General features: G+C 50.3%; 1 protein-coding gene across 10 annotated transcripts in view; it reads left to right on the forward strand.

Annotated features, from left to right (window-relative positions):
• The window catches only part of mical3a (microtubule associated monooxygenase, calponin and LIM domain containing 3a), a 52790-nt gene that overhangs the window by 17112 nt on the left and 15678 nt on the right, over positions 1 to 20000 (forward strand). For 4 of the 10 annotated variants that reach the window (XM_035525172.1, XM_035525173.1, XM_035525174.1 and 1 more), the window contains 12 exons: positions 4697 to 4883; positions 5321 to 5415; positions 5651 to 5729; positions 8922 to 9117; positions 9190 to 9389; positions 10288 to 10377; positions 11397 to 11501; positions 11992 to 12054; positions 17890 to 17982; positions 18112 to 18225; positions 18339 to 18421; positions 18523 to 20000. The exon at positions 18523 to 20000 is cut by the window's right edge and continues 263 nt beyond it. In XM_035525172.1, the coding sequence (XP_035381065.1) occupies positions 4697 to 4883; positions 5321 to 5415; positions 5651 to 5729; positions 8922 to 9117; positions 9190 to 9389; positions 10288 to 10377; positions 11397 to 11501; positions 11992 to 12054; positions 17890 to 17982; positions 18112 to 18225; positions 18339 to 18421; positions 18523 to 20000 (2783 nt within the window). Of the gene's footprint in view, positions 1 to 1958; positions 2019 to 2420; positions 2541 to 2681; positions 2754 to 2902; positions 3014 to 4202; positions 4311 to 4696; positions 4884 to 5320; positions 5416 to 5650; positions 5730 to 8921; positions 9118 to 9189; positions 9390 to 10287; positions 10378 to 11396; positions 11502 to 11991; positions 12055 to 17889; positions 17983 to 18111; positions 18226 to 18338; positions 18422 to 18522 lie in introns of all 10 variants that reach the window. The other 6 variants (XM_035525166.1, XM_035525167.1, XM_035525168.1 and 3 more) reach the window with 6 other exon arrangements.

A 20000-nucleotide genomic window follows, 5' to 3' on the forward strand; every position in this document is an offset into this window, starting at 1 on the left:
CAACGATTCATTAAGGACAGGTGTGTGTGTGTGTGTGTGTGTGTGTGTGTGTGTGTGTGTGTAATAGTGCTTCATTAAGTGTGTGTGTGTGTGTGTGTGTGTGTGTGTATAATAGCGCTTCGTTAAGGACAGATGTGTGTGTATAATTGCGCTTCGTTAAGGTCACGTGTGTGTGTGTGTGTATAGCAGCGCTTTGTTAAGTGTGTGTGTGTGTAATAGAGCTTCTTTAAGGACAGGTGTGTGTGTGTGTGTGTGTATAATAGCGCTTTGTTAAGGACAGGGGTGTTGATTGCCTCTGTTGTATATCTGTTATTATTCATGGAATGTGAAAAAAAAAAAATTTGGGGGGAGGATCAGTGGGAAAGACTTTTACATGCTGCCCTCTCTGGATAGCTGAGAAGTGTGTGTTTGTTTGTTTGTGTGTGATTTGTTTTGTTTTAAATGTGCTGTACAGGATTGTCCAGGTTCATAATTTTTTGCTGTAAATACAACTATAATATCTACATGAGTACTCTGATAGGCAACCCTCTGACCTATGACCTGCAAATGTGAACACATGTGCTGTTTGACTTTAATAATTATAACATGTCTGACATGTCTGTGTGGTTCACAGTTGAAATCAGTAACTACTGCTGAACTATATGAACAAAGCATTGCTTTAACACTCTTAGACTCGCTGGTTAAGACTCGCTGCTTTCACTCTTACTGAGATGCAGTAGATCCCGTGTGGTATCGGTGCCAGAAAAACGAGGTCTCAGTAACACTAAATGATTTTCAGTGTGATACTGCTTAGCGTGATGATTCTAAGAGTGATGAACGGTTGCCTAAATATATAGTGTGGTACAAGTATAGTGTGAGATTTTAGTTCTGTTTAGCTTTCTGTCCAGTTGTGTGTGTGTGAATCTGCATTTTTTGCACTCTGCCGTCATCCCACTGAGGGCCAGTGGGGCCAGTAATGAGGGTCTGACACACACACACACGCACTCACACACACACACACACACTCACACTCCGTGTCTCTCACACACACACACTCACTCACACTCACACACACACATTCACACTCCGTGTCTCACACACACACTCACTCACACACTCTGTCACACACACACACACACATTCACTCTCACACAGTCACACACACACACACACACACACACACACACACACACACTCTGTGTCTCACACACACACACACTCACTCTCACACACACACACACACACACACACACACACACACACACACTCTGTGTCTCACACACACACACACACACACACACTCACTCTCACACTCACACACACACACTCACACACACACACACTCTGTGTCTCACACACACACACACACGCTCTGTCATACACATCCTGCAGATGTGTATTCTGCACTTGTCTTAACTCTGGAGTTTCCTGTTTAATCTCATGTTTATATTTACAGCATTTATCAGACGCTCTTATCCAAAGTCATTTCCTCATAGATGCATCCTAGTACAGTACAGTAGGTTAGAGTCCAAGATGCCAGTGAACTAGAATACTGTAGAAATACAGGGAAACACATATAAGCTCTATAACAGACAACAATCAGTGCAATAAACAATAAGGACTAGAGTTTTAGTCAACATCAGCGTAGTAAACAACCCTACAATAAGTACTAGTTTAGTTAGTCAATGTTCCTTAATCTTTTGCTCAGATCGTTTTAGAAGCAGTTTTCTTCCACTTCTGTCCTCACGCTGCGCGAATGGGCATCAGCTGAGAATTGTGTGTAGACCGCAGCACCTCTGAGAACATCAAAAGATTAAGAGCACGATTACAACAGCGCCATCTGCTGCTGAATGGGAAGTGAGGTGCGCTTCGAGAGCAGCCGAGTTTCCTGTCATGGCACGCGTGTGTTTGGTACCAGACTGCGCTGCTTGCGAGGGATCACGTACACGACCTGATGTCTAACTGTCTGTGCTCTGCAGAAAAAAGTTCACAACACGTATGATGACGACAATGACGATGATGATCTGCTGTCATACCCGGTAACCATGGTTACAGCATGGGGCTGCCTTGTTTAACACACTGCCTGAAAGCTGCTCACAGAGTTGGGGAGGTTGGACAGAGGACATTGTGTCCTTAGTGAAGTGTTTTAGAAACAAGCTGAGTGGTACCAACACTATGGTGTCGCTTGTACTCACACGGCTGAGAAAAATATCACTGATCACCAGCTCTGTAGCTGAAAACTTTCAAATCTTTTATTATTTTAAGCTTCTGTAAGAATATTGCTGATGTTTCTCCAGAGTGTGGCCTGGGGTTTGTGTGTGTGTGTGTGTGTGTGTGCGCGCGCGCGCACTCCTGGTGCATGTGCCTGTGTTTTAGCTGGTTTGTTGCACGCGTAGGTCAGTCGCTCAGGTGAGTCTTACCTGAGTCCTGTTTGCCTACAGGACACTGGACTCTGTCCTGCGGAGGAGTCTTTGCGGGACCTTGTTCCTAGCATTCAGGACAGAGTGGAGATGTTAACTGCCAAGTTTACAGGACAGTCACACTCACCTCACAGGCCCCAGGTAGAGCGACACACAGGACGGACTGTCTCCTGGTTTGGAGTGGCTCTGTCTTACTCGAGGACACTACTGTCCTCTGCTGTTACTGTCTTTTCCCTGCTGGCTAAGACTCTTTTCCTTCTGTCCTCTTCGTCCTCTCATTAGCCCATGAAAAAGCCCTCACGCTTCTTTATCGAGCAGTGGTTACGGACCCGCGGACTGGAGTCCCAGCAGCAGGTATCCTGGGTTGCCGTGGGTAACGGGCGCTAACAGTGGCTTGGCTTCAGCTGGTTTCCACAGCCTGACATTTCTGAGCAGACCTCTGTAAAGGTCGTTGGGTCCTGCAGGTTTTGTTTCTGGTGACTGGAGCACCTTCTCTGCTACAGGAGGGGCAGAGACTGCCCCCTGGTGGCCGAGGGCCGTCACACATCCCCAGTGTCCAGGAGAGAGCTGATAGGCTAGACTGGCTGTTGAACTACAAGCCTGCCTGCCCCAAGGTGACCCCTCCACACTGCCGTGTGCATGACCCTGCCCTACTAATCACCACCAATCTGCACGCGAGCAGAGGGATGTGACAGACACGTTATCCTTGTGTGTCTTGTGAAGGCTGACCTCTTTGTTCTCCGTGCTGCTCGTCTTCTCTCTGCTGTTGGCTAATGTTCACTTCTTCTCCCTCTCTCCATCTGTCCATCCTGTGGAGTCTAAGAAAAATCTCCCACACTTCCTCATTGAGCAGGGGGAGGAGCCTAGTTAGCCCCTCCCCTGTCCCACCTCTCTGCGACAGGTAACACCTCCCAATGCACACCAGTCCAGCAGAGGGAGCCTGTCCCTAACACGCACGCCGTCATCGCTGACCTCATGCTGACATCCTTGACCTCAGGATGGTGGTGATGTGTGTGTCCAGTACTACTGACGCCATGTGCACAGGGAGCTTTTGACTGATGGTTCTGATTTGTTGGACTTGCGTCTGTGATTGTTAAAGAACTTGGCCCTTATCAGTGACACAGGACATTTATGTCTGGACTTAGAGAGCGCGCGTGTGTGTGTGTGTGTGTGTGTGTGTGTGTGTGTGTGTGTGTGTGTGTGCGCGTGTGTGTGCAAAGGTATATTTGTGCAGAGTAAGGTATGTGAAACATTTTTGTAGCTCAACATTCTGTTTTCTTGGATTGTGTTAGAACACACCGTAAAAACATTCTATCAGCTACACTCCTGTACACCCTCACGTGTACACCTGTACACCCTTACACTTACACCCTCACCTGTACACTCACACATACACCTGTACACTCACACCCGTACACCCTCACACTCACACCTGTACACCCTCACACATACACCTCTACACTCTCATGCACGTAAACCTGTACACACTCACACATACACGCTCACACATACACCTTACACACTCACACACGTACACCTGTACAACCACGTACTTAGACCTGTACATCCTCACATGTACACCCTCACACATACAGCTGTACACACACACCTGTACACCCTCACATATACACCTGTGCACTCTCACACCTGTACACCCTCACACATACACCTGTACACCCTAACACCTGTACACCCTCACCTGTATACCTGTACACTCTCACTCTCACACCTGTACACCCTTATTTCTCTTTCTCTTTTTTCTCCATCTCTCAATTTCATTTTTTATTGGTCTGCCAACCATAGCTGTATATAAAGATGTATACAGGGGGCGTGAGCTCATTGGCAAAGAAAATAGCCAATCAGATTCAAACTCAGGAGGACTCCAGACCCCCTCTTGAGAAGAGGGATTTGGTGAGAATCACTATGGTGTTGTAGTGATTGCATGTTGTAGTGACTGACTCCCCCATCACGGAACACTGAAATGTGTTTGGATAATGTTGTCCCTTTTAAGAAGACACCTGTACTGTAGGGACCAGGTGAATACTAACAGTGCTCTCTAGTGCAGTGACCATGTGAAGTACTACAGCTACTGTGTATCAACTCCTTTTTTTAACATTGCTGAACTAAATACTAAACCATAAAGTCATTTGCAGTTTTCTGCTTCACCTTTAGGAGTTATTGTCTGTTTTATTGTCTGGTTTATATTGTTTTGGACTAATGGTCAGTGCTGAGCATTCCACTGTTTCTTGTAGCTGCATAAGAAGGGTGTGTGTGTGTGTGTGTTTTGTTCTGCGCAGGGGTCCTTGCGGAAGGAGTTTCCTCAGAACATTGGTGGTAGTGACGTTTGTTTCTTCTGCGGGAGGCGTGTGTACGTGATGGAGCGTTTAAGCGCGGAGGGAAAGTTCTTCCATCGGAGCTGTTTTACGTGCGACTACTGCGGCACCACACTGCGCCTCTCCTCCTACGCCTTCGACGTGGAGGACGGTAAGACATCACAGGCCGCCGCCGGGACAGACGTGTGCAGGACGTCTTCACATGCATTTGATCCCAGTAGTAATTAGAAGAGTCATGACACTGATGGTGAGCAGACTGGAGTGATTGTGGTAGGAGATGCGTGTCATTTTGAAGATATGAACTGTCCCTGTTTGTGAGTTCTGTTGAATGTCCACATTTTCAGAGGTTCATCACTGAGCTCTCACACACTGGCACATTGTTGCCGTAGACAGTACTGGCTTGTCTAGCGTCCCCCCGCAGGTCCGCGCCGTTTTGAGACTTCCCACAGGGACGAGGGGATGATCTGCATGTAGGTGGGAGTTCGGACTCTGGAGAAAACGTCTCCTACAGGCTGTGGAGAGCCCTCTCTCTGTGACTATATATGAAAACGTGCTGATTGTGTGTGCGTGCGTCTGTGTGTCTTTCAGGGAAGTTCTACTGTAAGCCGCACTACTGCTACCGTTTGTGCGGTCAGTCCCAGAGGAAGAGGCTGCCTTCCAGCATGGTTCCTCCCCACCCACAGGTACGCCGCACGCCACCACAGGACCAGCCGCGCTCGCTCTGAGTCGGCGCATTCACAGCGCTTCTGATGTCTGCTTGTTCTGACGTGGACGGTGGACGTCTGCTTGAATGAATGTCCTGGAAATGTCCTGGACGGGGGTTTGTTTTCCTGTAGTGTGAGTGTGTGTGCCGTGCGCATGCACGTCCTGTTTGTTTTATGGACGCTGTGTTCTCGGCTTTGATCTCTTGGCTGTCAGGAACGGCAGGTCCCGGCGGGAGTTCCAGGCTCCACGGAGAGCAGCGTCCGAGGGTCAGCCGGGGAGCGCCCGTCCTCAGGTACCTGCCTCGCCTCTCTCGGCCCCGCCCCGCGCTCCTTTCCCGCGGTGGGAGCCCCTTCTCTGCGGCGTGCAGTGTCCTGGACTCGCCAACAGGGGGCACACAACCCCTTAGACTTACCCTTCCTCTTCACCTACTGCTTGTACCTGTTGTCTTGCCTCACGCTCAACTTCCTGCTCAGTGCCCTGTAGCTCTCACGGGACCAGTTCTGCAAACTCGGCACCGCCCACGTCGGCACGCCACTAATCTCTGGCTCGTGCGTAATCCAAAGACGCATCGTTTGTATGTCATGTCTCCTAATATGTAGTTTTAAAATAGTTTGAATGTGTGTAATCTGTACAGAGTAACATGACATGAAAAGTTATTTAACTGTGAAAACAAAGCCAAGCTCATGTAAACTAAAAATGTAAACGTAACAAAATGTAGCCTCTGGAAGGCGTAAGAACTAGAGTCCTAATCTCAGATTACAGGAATTCTAATAACAGTCGAGTGAAGATTTAAGCAATAACAATACTAGTAGAGTGTAATAACACTAGTGGAGCGAAGTAGATAAATAAACGTGAATGACAATTTGACTCAATAGGCTCTTGGTTGGACTTTTTTTGGCTGTAAACTCTATTATATAGTTCTATGCTTATTATATAATTATAATATGTTTGTTGTTTATATAATTATACTAGCTTTAATATAGCTGTAATATATTTATTATATAGTTCTATGTTTATTATATAATTATATGTTGTTTATATAATTATACTAGCTTTAATATAGCTGTAATATATTTATTATATAGTTCTATGTTTATTATATAATTATATGTTGTTTATATAATTATACTAGCTTTAATATAGCTGTAATATATTTATTATATAGTTCTGTTCATTATATAATTATATGTTGTTTATAGAATTATAATAGCTTTAATATAGCTGTAATATATTTATTATATAGTTCTATGTTTATTATATAATTATACTAGCTTTAATATAGCTGTAATATATTTATTATATAGTTCTGTTCATTATATAATTATAATATGTTGTTTATATAATTATACTAGCTTTAATATAGCTGTAATATATTTATTATATAGTTATTTGTAGTGATTGTATTATTTAATCACCTATTTCTTAGTTTGTTTTTGCTGAAACCTTCTTCTCTTTTTACTGAAAGATCTTTCTCCTCCCCTCCCCTCTCCAGTTCCTCCTCCCCTCCCCTCTCTAGTTCCTCCTCCCCTCCTCTCCAGTTCCTCCTCCCCTCCTCTCTAGTTCCTCCTCCCCTCCCCTCTCTAGTTCCTCCCCCTTCTCCAGTTCCTCCTCCCCTCTCTATTTTCTGCCTGTAAGGGTGACTATGGTTTTGTACCTGTAAATCGGACCTGTTACAGTGAATCCCTGTATTGTGGTGTTTGTATCGGTGCCTGTGATTGGTTGACTCTGTAAGCTTTACCTTTCCCCCTCCTATCAGAGCAGCCTGTCGCTCAGCTAGTGTCTGTATTGTCGCCTGTGATTCATCAGTAACCTTCACACAACCTTCTGTCTTCTGTTGGTCTTTGTGTTTCTGATCCTTCCATGCACGCTAACACCTCCACACGCGTAACCCGCCACACGCGTAACCCTCCACACGCGTAACCCTCCACACGCTTAACCCCTCCACGCTAACCCTCCACACGCTTAACCCCTCCACGCTAACCCCACATACTAACCCCACACTACCCCTCCACACTAACCCCACAGTAAGTCTGCACTGTCTTGCTGTCACCCCATGGGAAGAAAATGACTGTTACTGTAATTTTCTAAAAAAAAAAAACTGAAGAAAACATAAAAATTAGAAAGACTTTAAAATATTTTAAAAACTTTTTCAATGCAATAAAATCCTGAAGATCACAGTAGAGTATATCAATGATCAGTGGAGTATATCTGTGATCACAGATAAACCCTATTGATCACAGATATACTCCATTGATCACAGATAAACCCTATTGATCATTTGATCAACCCTATTGATCAGAGTATATCTATGATCAATAGGGTATATCTGTAATCAATAGGGTTTATCTGTGATCGTCGTCCATGTTCATGTGTTGGAGTTCCTGTCTGCTGTGGTGGGTCAGATTAAAATACAGGTGTGTCTAAGGATTGGGTCCACTCGAGCTGAGAGAACTCGTGTGTTTATGGGACGCACGTGTTTATGGGACGCACGTGTTTATAATGCATGTGTGTTTTTAGGATATAAGTAAAGTTTTCAGTCATCATGTTTCGAGTCTTCATACCTGTTATCACGTAACCACACACTCTGCTGCATACGTGGCTTTTCATGTGTTTTACATGTACACAGAACATCACAGACGTGTGAGTGACGTTTGTTTGAGGGAGTCAGAGGTCACTTCAGTTATGGGGGTTGAATGAAATGAAAACTCCTGTCATTGGCTTCATAGGACAAGCATGTGGTTCTCTAGTCCACCACAGGGGAGTGCTTCTCACAAAGTGTTGCTTTGTAGGATGGGAAAAGGGTAAAGTACCAGCTAACTGTATTTATTAGTATGATAATATTTTTCTGAATATGTAAATTAACTGATACTATATTTATTGATATGTAAACTCACTGATAATATATTTACATTTATGCAGTTCAACGTATTATGTAGGATAATAACCATAAATAAAGAGACATAACCGAGTTTGTGTTCGTCTGTTTGTATTGATTGACTAATGCGCGTGAACCCTAAAAGACTGTACTTATGAATAATGAATTAGACATTAAACTCATGAATTAAACATTTTTAAGTGACCATGAAGCCAATGATACACACAGCCCCCCTCAGAAAAACCTGCAAAGTTCTACTCACACTCACAAAAACAGTTGGTAGGCGTCTCTGGACTGGTTAGGTGTGAGTTGATCTCCATATGTTTAGGTGACGTTATCTTTGGTGTATGAAGATGAGGAATGAGGAAGAACTGGTTTAATTGGCTGTCAGTGTAACTGTGGCTACGTGTGCTTAGACACTGAGGGCTGTTGGTGAACAGTTATTCATGCATGCACACCTTAGACAGACCCCGCCCACACCTTAGCGAACCTCCCTGTTAGAGCACCTCCAGCAGACTCCTCCCACACCCCTACGAGACTCCTCCCACACGCTAGTCACCTCAGGTTCTGGTCTCTGATGTCCAGATTAACTTCTGCTCTCCCTTGCAGCCCTGGAGGTTAACGGCCAGGCGGAGTCCGTGCTGATGAAGCGTGTGAAGGGGACCCCCGAGCGCATTGAGCTGGAGAACTACCGGCTGTCCATGCTGCGCGAGGAGGACCTCCAGGAGGTTCCAGAGGAGACGCTGGCGGAGCATAACCTCAGCAGCATCTTGGACAAGACTACGGGCGTGGATGAGGCCTCCAGGTCGGTCCAGCAGGTGAAGCACGGCCACATGGCGGAGAGCAGAGCTCTCACCACGTTCTCCTCCTTCTGTAGTAGCTCAGAGTCCGACATGGAGGAGGATGACGAGGAGGCGGGGCCAGCCGTGCCCTCGGACTTGGGGGGCGTGCCCTGGGAGGAGGCTGTGGAGCTCCATGCCAAACTGAAGCGTGTTGGAGAAGGTGGAGAAGTGAACCATGGTGTGGAGATGGAGGAGGATGAGGAGGGTGAGGAGGAAGAGGATGAATCGAGTGATGGTGAGTGTGGTTTGTTTATATTTGTTTATTCCCAGTTTAACTGGTTCAGACTAATGTTCTAGGGATGGGGACGAGGCCTTGGGGACTGTGTGCTGAGTCTCTCTGAGCGTCTCCCGAGCTCATCTCCCAACCTCTTGATGGTTTCTTCTGCGCTGGTCAGATCAGTGATTATGCGGACATTATTGCGGTGGTCCCAGTTCAGGAGCAGCTCTGGGATTTCCCTGGAGAGCCAGCACTGCGGAAGAAATGGAAAATACTGAAACGATGCGGACAAACAGTTTATGTGCAACTGTTTGACTAGTCTAGACTGAATTGTGTAGTTTTGTTTTTCACTTCTTAGGTCATGTTACTTTTTCATTGAAGGTCTCCTGGTAGGTTTCTGGAGACGTACAGTAGAAGTGAACGTTGTGTGTGTGTGTGTGTGTGTGTGTGTGTCTGGAGGTCGACTGAGGTTAAGCGTTTTAAGTTGACCGGATGATGTGTACATGTGATGTGAGGCTTGTTTGGTGTGTCATGTAGTACTGTGGCAGCTCTTCAATTTCTTTCTCTCTCCTCACTCCCCTGCTGTGTGTCTGTGTGTCTGTGTGTGTGTGTCTGTGTGTGTGTGTCTGTGTGTGTGTGTCTGTGTGTGTGTGTCTGTGTGTGTGTGTCTGTGTGTCTGTGTCTGTGTGTGTGTGTCTGTGTGTGTGTGTCTGTGTGTGTGTGTCTGTGTGTGTGTGTCTGTGTGTGTGTGTCTGTGTGTGTGTGTGTGTGTGTGTGTGTGTGTGTGTGTGTGTGTGTGTGTGAGAACGTCATCTCCATCATGTGTTTGGATCCCTTGGGTACTTGTGCACCCCGCCCCCGACGTTTGTGCGTCTGTGCGTGCGTGTGTGTGTTGGGGTAACTGCGGCGCTCCTAGAGGGGCAGTATTACCCCTGGGAGAGGGAGCTCCAGTCAGGTGTTTGGCTGGAGAAGCTGACCGATGCCATGGAAGCAGGGACATGTGAAGGTATCTGCCTGTGCACACTGGAGCTGGAACTCCATGGCTGGCTGGAGAACGCTTGCTTGACCTAAACCTCCCTGTTCTGTTCTCCTTAGTTGAACTGGGTGTTCACTCATGACTTTACTGACACAACAAGTGTGTGCAAATTTATAGAGCAGACGTTATCTAGAAGAAACTACAACCAGATCAGAGGTTTTCTAGAAGAAGTTATCTTCTTGCTCATATTAGTCCAGGTCATTAATTGGGTTTTTCCTTGTGTGTGAGGTGTGCAGCTGAGGAACACATTGCTCAAACATTCTGGATTTTGATTGAAAAACATTTTGTTCTTTTTTTCCATGCATGCCTGCAACGGAAAGTTCCAGATACCTCTCGCTTTTTATCAAAGTACTAAACTAGGGCTGCACAATACATCATCATCAATATCATTCATCGTAATTGCAATATTAGCCCTTCAGTACTGATAATAGTGCAAATTGCTTGATTTTCTTTCTTTCTCATTTTTAAATGTGTGTTCTATGAGCAGCATGACTAATCTCGGATGCTCTGATCAGTCACAGATGTTTCAGATGCTTTAGCGCAGGCCAGACTTCACCATGTCCCATCTGGCTTATTCTAGTGTTTTAAGTTGTAAATATATCGCAGTTACAGTCAGGTTCTTCTGTATTTTGCAGCCCTACTGCTAATTAGAAAGTGAATTGCAATGTTGTTATTAATTATATTCCGTGTGAATATAATAATTTAATAAAAGTAACATTTCCCAGGTTTTGTTCTCGTGGGTTCCCTGCATGGCCGTTATTAACGCTGACAGTCTGGTATTTACAGCTGACATCTAAACTTCTGTTCCTGTTTCTTTTTCTCGCGTCGTGTTTCTCTGGCCTCTCTGTGTCTGTTTCTGCTGCTTGTGTTGGACGTTGTCTCCACTGGGACGTGCCGTCTTGTGTGTTTTTGGACTCCTCCTCCTCCCCCACTGCGTGTGACCCAAACATGCCTCTCCCTCTCCAACCACCCCACCTCCCACCGGCCAGCCAGGAACTCACTGCCCCAACTGCCCTTGGTTGCTCTGCTCCCCCCGATGGACACACAGGTCGAGGGGGACATGGCCTCAGGCTCCCAGCCCACCTCCCGCACAGGTAACCCCACCTGGACGAGTCCAGTCTGGCTGCTGGGACTCGTCGGGGGCTGGCTGTGTGTTCTGGGGTGTGGCGGGGGAGGAGTTATGTAAATCTCTTTAATGTGACTGGTTAAATCCAAAAAGACCTCACGTGTCGTGTCATTTCATTATTTCACTGATCAGCCTCTCTGTCCTCAGGATGAAAACGCTGTTCATTCATCACTACTCACTCACGCCACTTTGTTCATTTAGTTTCTGCTGTGTTCAGTTTTGTCATGATTTTTCATGTGGGCGTTCCATGTTTGTTTGTTTGTTTGTTTGTTTGGCTATGATTTTGTCTCCTTGGACTGTCACTGGATACATGGGAGAGGTCTGTGTCTAGACTCCGCCCCCACACAGGCCTTGGCCCCGCAAACCCGCAGCCTTTGTTGTGTCTTTGTGTTTAGTTGTTGTTTTGTGTTGTTTAATTGTTGTTTTGTTGTTGTTTTGTGTTGTTTTGTATTGTTTAGTCCCCTCCCACATGCCCACACGGCACGAGGCTGTCAGGGCCTGGCTGGACTCCCTGTCTGGAGGTAGAGACCAAACCCAGTGTTGTAGCTTTTCCTCAACACATTCACATGCTCACACACGCGCTCTCACACACGCACTCTCACACACGCGCTCTCACACACGCACTCTCTCACACGCTCACACACACGCTCTCTCACACACGCTCTCTCACACGTGCTCTCTCACACTCTCTCACACACGCGCTCTCTCACACGCTCACACATCCATGCTCTCACATGCTCTCTCACACTCTCTCACACACGCGCGCTCTCACACACGAGCTCTCTCACACATGCTCTCTCACACACGCGCTCTCTCACACGATCACACATCCACGCTCTCACACGCGCTCTCACACGCGCTCTCTCACACGCGCACGCTCTCACACACGCGCGCTCTCACACGCGCTCACACACGCATGCTCTCACACACATGCTCTCACACACATGCTCTCACACACGCGCGCTCTCACACGCGCTCTCACACGCTCACACATCCATGCTCTCACACGCGCTCTCACACTCTCTCACACGCGCTTTCACACACGCGCTCTCTCACACGCGCTCTCACACGCTCACACACGCGCTCTCACACTCGCGCTCTCACACTCTCTCTCACACGCGCTCTCTCACACGCTCACACATCCATGCTCTCACACGCTCTCTCACACGCGCTCTCACGCGTGCTCTCTCACACGTGCTCTCACACGTGCGCTCTCTCACGCGCACTCTCTCACACGCGCGCTCACACAAGTGCGCTCTCACACGCTCTCACACACGCTCACACACACGCTTTCACGCGCGCTCACATACGCTCACACATGCGCGCTCACACACGCGCTCTCTCACATGCTCACACATCCATGCTCTCACATGCTCACACGCGCGCTCTCTCACACGCGGGCTCTCTCACACGCGGGCTCTCTCACACGCGCGCTCTCTCACACGCGCGCTCTCACACGCGCTCTCTCACATGCTCACACATCCATGCTCTCACATGCTCTTACACGCGCTCTCACACGCGCGCGCTCTCACCCACGCGCTCTCTCACATCCATGCTCTCACGCGCGCTCTCACACGCGCTCACAAGCGTGCTCACACGCGCGCTCACACACGCGCACGCTCACACACGTGCTCACACACGCACGCTCTCACACGCGCGCTCTCACACGCGCGCTCTCACACGCGCTCTCTCACACACGTGCTCTCACACGCGCTCTCTCACACACGCGCTCTCTCACACACGCGCGCTCTCACACACGTGCGCTCTCACACACGCGCGCTCTCACACGCTCACACATCCATGCTCTCTCACACGCTCACACATCCATGCTCTCACACGCTCTCTCACACGCGCTTTCTCACACGCGCTCTCTCACACGCGCTCTCTCACACTCTCTCACACACGCGCTCTCTCACACGCTCACACATCCATGCTCTCACACTCTCTCACACATGCGCGCTCTCACACACGCGCTCTCTCACACGCGCTCTCTCACACGCGCTCTCTCACACGCGCTCTCTCACACGATCACACATCCATGCTCTCACACGCTCTCACACATGCTCTCTCACACATGCTCTCTCACACGCGCTCTCACATGCGCTCTAACACACGCACGCTCTCACACGCGCTCACACACGCGCGCTCTCACACACGCGCGCTCTCACACACACGCGCTCTCACACGCGCTCTCTCACACGCTCACATATCCATGCTCTCACACGCGCTCTCTCACACGCGCTTTCTCACACGCGCTCTCTCACACACGCGCTCTCTCACACGCTCACACATCCATGCTCTCTCACACTCTCTCACACACGCGCGCTCTCACACACGCGCGCTCTCTCACACGCGCTCTCACACACGCGCTCTCACACACGCGCTCTCTCACACACGCGCGCTCTCACACGCTCACACATCCATGCTCTCACACGCGCTCTCTCACACACGCTCTCTCACACTCACTCACACGCGCTCTCGCGCTTTCACACACGCGCTCTCTCACACGCTCACACATCCATGCTCTCACATGCTCTCACACACGGTCTCTCACACGCGCTCTCTCACACGCGCTCTCACACACGCGCTCTCACATGCATGCTCTCACACAGGCGCTCTCACACACGCGCTCTCTCACGCGCGCTCACAAGTGCGCTCTCACACATGCTCTCTCACACACGCGCTCTCTCACACGATCACACATCCACGCTCTCACACGCGCTCTCTCACACGCGCTCTCTCACACGCGCACGCTCTCACACACGCGCGCTCTCACACGCGCTCTCACACGCATGCTCTCACACACATGCTCTCACACACATGCTCTCACACACGCGCGCTCTCACACGCGCTCTCACACGCTCACACATCCATGCTCTCACACGCGCTCTCACACTCTCTCACACGCGCTTTCACACACGCGCTCTCTCACACGCGCTCTCACACGCTCACACACGCGCTCTCACACTCGCACTCTCACACGCGCTCTCACACTCTCTCTCACATGCGCTCTCTCACACGCTCACACATCCATGCTCTCACACGCTCTCTCACACGCGCTCTCACGCGTGCTCTCTCACACGTGCTCTCACACATGCGCTCTCTCACGCGCACTCTCTCACACGCGCGCTCACACAAGTGCGCTCTCACACGCTCTCACACACGCTCACACACACGCTTTCACGCGCGCTCACACACGCTCTCACACGCTCACACACGCGCGCTCACACACGCGCTCTCTCACATGCTCACACATCCATGCTCTCACATGCTCACACGCGCGCTCTCTCACACGCGGGCTCTCTCACACGCGCGCTCTCTCACACGCGCGCTCTCACAAGCGCTCTCTCACACGCGCTCTCTCACATGCTCACACATCCATGCTCTCACATGCTCTTACACGCACTCTCACACGCGCGCGCTCTCACCCACGCGCTCTCACCCACGCGCTCTCTCACATCCATGCTCTCACGCGCGCTCTCACACGCGCTCACAAGCGTGCTCACACGCGCGCTCACACACGCTCACACACGCGCGCTCTCACACGCGCGCGCTCACACACGCGCTCACACACGCACGCTCTCACACGCGCGCTCTCACACGCGCGCTCTCACACGCGCTCTCACACACGCGCTCTCACACACGCGCTCTCTCACACGCGCGCTCTCACACACGTGCGCTCTCACACACGCGCGCTCTCACATGCTCACACATCCATGCTCTCACACGCTCTCTCACACGCGCTTTCTCACACGCGCTCTCTCACACGCGCTCTCTCACACGCGCTCTCTCACACTCTCTCACACACGCGCTCTCTCACACGCTCACACATCCATGCTCTCACACTCTCTCACACACGCGCGCTCTCACACACGCGCTCTCTCACACGCGCTCTCTCACACGCGCTCTCTCACACGCGCTCTCACACGATCACACATCCATGCTCTCACACGCTCTCACACATGCTCTCTCACACATGCTCTCTCACACGCGCTCTCACATGCGCTCTAACACACGCACGCTCTCACACGCGCTCACACACGCGCTCTCTCACACACGCGCGCTCTCACACACGCGCGCTCTCACACACACGCGCTCTCACACGCGCTCTCTCACACGCTCACATATCCATGCTCTCACACGCGCTCTCTCACACGCGCTTTCTCACACGCGCTCTCTCACACACGCGCTCTCTCACACGCTCACACATCCATGCTCTCTCACACTCTCTCACACACGCGCGCTCTCACACACGCGCGCTCTCTCACACGCGCTCTCACACACGCGCTCTCACACACGCGCTCTCTCACACACGCGCGCTCTCACACGCTCACACATCCATGCTCTCACACGCGCTCTCTCACACGCGCTCTCTCACACGCGCTCTCTCACACACGCTCTCTCACACTCACTCACACGCGCTCTCGCGCTTTCACACACGCGCTCTCTCACACGCTCACACATCCATGCTCTCACATGCTCTCACACACGCTCTCTCACACGCGCTCTCTCACACGCGCTCTCACACACGCGCTCTCACATGCATGCTCTCACACAGGCGCTCTCACACACGCGCTCTCTCACACGCGCGCTCACAAGTGCGCTCTCACACGCTCACACACACACGCTTTCACGCGTGCTCACACACGCTCTCACACGCTCACACACGCGCGCTCTCACACATGCTCTCACACACGCGCTCTCACACACGCGCTCTCTCACACGCTCACACATCCATGCTCTCACACACGCTCTCACACACGCTCACACATCCATGCTCTCACATGCTCTCACACACGCTCTCTCACACTCTCACATGCGCGCTCTCACACGCGCGCTCTCTCTCACACGCGCTCTCACACGCGCTCTCTCACACGCTCACACGCTCTCACACGCGCTCTCTCACACGCTCACACATCCATGCTCTCACACATGCTCTCACACGCGCGCTCTCACACACGCGCTCTCTCACATCCATGCTCTCACACGCTCTCACACGCGCTCTCTCACACGCACTCTCTCACACGCTCACACATCCATGCTCTCACACGCGCGCGCTCACATGCGCGCGCTCACACACGCTCACACACACGCGCTCTCTCACACACGCGCTCTCTCTCACACGCGCTCTCACACACACGCGCTCTCACATACATGCTCACACACACACACGCGCTCTCACACGCACTCTCTCACACACTTTCTCTCACACGCACACACATACACACGTGGGCACGCACGCACATATGCACGCACACACACACATGTACACACATGTGCACACACCTGTAACAGAACTTGGGAAGATGACAGAACAGCTGTTCTTGAGGTGTCCACACTCATTAACCGCATGACAACGGTTTTTTAACTCTGACCGGTCCGGCATGGTACCGTCACACAGCAGACGAGCGTCTCCTTTAACAGCTAACAGCCTCTGCCCTTAACCGCCTGCAGACACAAACACTGCGTCTAGGTCCAACTCTAAAAAGCCGGTTCAGTTTTGTAAAAGGAGTTGAAAGAATTAAATGAAATTTTATTTCAACATAATACTTTAGAAAAAAATGCATTCTTTCAGATTTTAAGAAATGTGATATTAATTTTAAAATGTTATTATTATCATCAAGATTAGGGATGTTGTCCAGGTTCTTTTTCTATCTTTTTGTCTCATTATGATGGTTGTAATATTTATAACACGTAGTTGAGTTGCTTATTTGTAATTATTTAGATTTGTAGATGTTTGATACAAAATGGCCAATAACTGTGCACTTAGAGTTTAACTTTCTAACAACTTGGACATCAACCACACACCCTAAAGTTTTGCGAAGTCTCTGGATTCCTCTTCTGTACTCTTTATCCCATTTGTAGTCACTTTATCTAAAAATTGACTTTTTTGTGTCAGAAAGATTGGGTGCTTTTAATTTGAAATGAAAAGTCCTGGTCCACGCAGACACTAAGATGCTAAAAGCCTCTTGCATGGTTGTCGGGGAGACGTTTGACGAAATCTTCCACCTTAACCTCTGTGTACCTCTTGCGTGCGCTGTGGAAAGGGGCTTGTTTGTCCAGCTTGTCTTGTTTTGTTTCCCATAACATGTCCTTGTCATGCACAGCTCAATTCTGCTGACGTTAACAATGAACATTTATATCTTTCCATCTTTGGCCTTTTCTTTTATGCTTGCAGTTTGTTCCTGCTTCATATTGTCTTGTTTTTACATGATGCATTCATGACGTGTTCTGTTTGTAGGAGTTTCTACCTCTGATCGTAACGTAGCCGTAATGATCTTCTGTCCTGTCTTCCCGAGAGGCTATTCAGGTGTTTGTCAGGTAGGGTCTGAACTCTGTGCTTCTTGTGACCTCAGAGCCGTGTGAGGAGGAGGAGGAGGAGGAGGAGGAGGATCTGGACGCTGAGGCGGGGAGTCCCGACATTGAGCCTGGAACAGAGCTCGATGAAGGTTTGGCACCTTACTTCAGCATATGAGGGATTACGCTGTGTTCAGCATGTCTGGATGCATGTGCCACGCGTGTAGCCTGTGATATCTTTAATCTGAGAGCATCACCTCGTAATGTTTTCTGTCTCACAGAGGAAATCCCTTCAGACACAGAGGCCGATGCTCTTGTCCAGCTTGTGGAGGAAGCAGAGCCCCACCCAACAGAGAGCAGCCAATCAGAGAGCCCCGAGCAGCTGCCCAGAACTGGTGAGCGCTGGCGTGCACATGTTGTAATGAGCACTAGCGTAAACTTGTTGTAGTGAGCGCTGCATTCGGTATTATATCTGTATTTCTGTTTTGTGTTTCTCTGTGTCTCTTAGAACAAGTGTCTGCAGGGTCACGGGAGTTCATCGTGGATGTCATTCTCTCTCCAGTCCAAAACTCGTCTCCACAAGAACAGCAGGTGGCTTTATTTTGGTTATATTTTCTGGTTTTTACTTCAGCGTTTATGTTATTAAAAGTTTTTTTTTATTGTATTAATTTTAATACTATTTCCACGTCTAGGTCATAGAGAAAACCTCTCCGGTACTGGTTACGTCTCCAGGGAAGCGCTTTTTCCCTGAACCATACCTGCCTGTTGACATCACAGCACACCTTCCTGTATCAGCCACTCCAGACAGCCAGAGTCCTGCCTTCCTCGTGTCGGAGGCATCTCCGATCCGCTCCCAGCCCGTGCCGCTTCCCGAGGCCGTGACCCCCACGCCTCCTGGCCCTGCCGAGGCGTGTGCCTGCTCATCTCCGCCCAACCCCTTGTCGCCCATCTGTGCCCAACCGCTTCCGTGCCAGGAGTCTCCGTCTCCGCTCTCCACAGGCTCTCCGGTGAGGACCCAGCCGGGCGCTGCCGTCACTTCCACGCCTCTGGCCAAACCCGCTCTAGAGAGCCTAAGCACCCAACCTCCCAAACCGCAGGAGGAGACGACAGTCAAGAAAACGGACATCATCGAGGAGTTCTGGCTGAAAAGCGCGGAGATCCGGAGGAGTCTTGGCTTAACCCCGCTGGAGAGGAACATGGATATCGTCAAAAGCCCCGTGCCCGTCTGGTCCAAGGTCCACGCCCCCGTGGACCAGCCTGAGGAGGTGAAGCCGGCCTTCACAGGCCGCGCCGTCATCCGCAGGCTCAACATCACGCTGGAAGGTCAGGTCATCTCCCCTGTGGAGCACAAGACCTCCGTCTTGGACAGGAAGGAACTGAGCTACAGCTCTGGCGTGGGCCTCAACGACAGCACGGTGACCAGCGACAGCTTCAACAACTCGGACTCCACCATGCTCACGCCACCTTCCAGCCCACCCCCACCCCCGCCCAACGAGGAACCCGCCAAGCCCCCAGGCAAGAAGCCTCAGGTTGTTTGGGACAAACCGCCTGTAGCTGATGAGGGACCTAAAGCAGAGGAAACACCTACCAAAGCTCAGAGTTCTACCAGTGCCGTCGTCTCTCCGGTCCCCGCCCCCAGGGCCAACCCACCTGTGGTGATGAGGGCCAAAGACCCTAACAAACCACAGCGAGACCATGTGAGGAAGTCCTTTGTGGAGTGTGTGGAGGACATCCCGTTTGCTGACGATGTGGAGGACACGTACGATGACCATACCCCAGACACGAGTGCCCAGGAGAGGTTTTACACGCCGCCCACAAGCCGAACGCACAGAGACAGGCTGCCCTTACACCTCGCCTTGGCCGGGGTGAACGGCAAAGCCAGCAGCCCTGCGGGTCTGGTGTCCAGAGCTACGAAGGGTAGGCAGCACTTCTCTCCAGAGGCCAAGGAGATCGCAGAGGAACGGCTGAGGGAGAGGGAGAAATCGGTGAAGAGCCAGGCTCTCAAAGATGCCATGACCCAGCAGCTGAACAAGATGAAGGAGGTGGATGTGGCGGCAGCGTCCCAGAGCAACGCCGAGCTGGTCGTTAAAAAGAAGAAGCGCTCCAGCTTCCCACGGGGTTCAGCGGGGAAGACGCCGGAGTCCCACGCGAGCAGGAGTGCGGACAGCTC

Source organism: Electrophorus electricus, chromosome 4 (assembly GCF_013358815.1).
Source record: "Electrophorus electricus isolate fEleEle1 chromosome 4, fEleEle1.pri, whole genome shotgun sequence".
NCBI lineage: Eukaryota > Metazoa > Chordata > Actinopteri > Gymnotiformes > Gymnotidae > Electrophorus > Electrophorus electricus.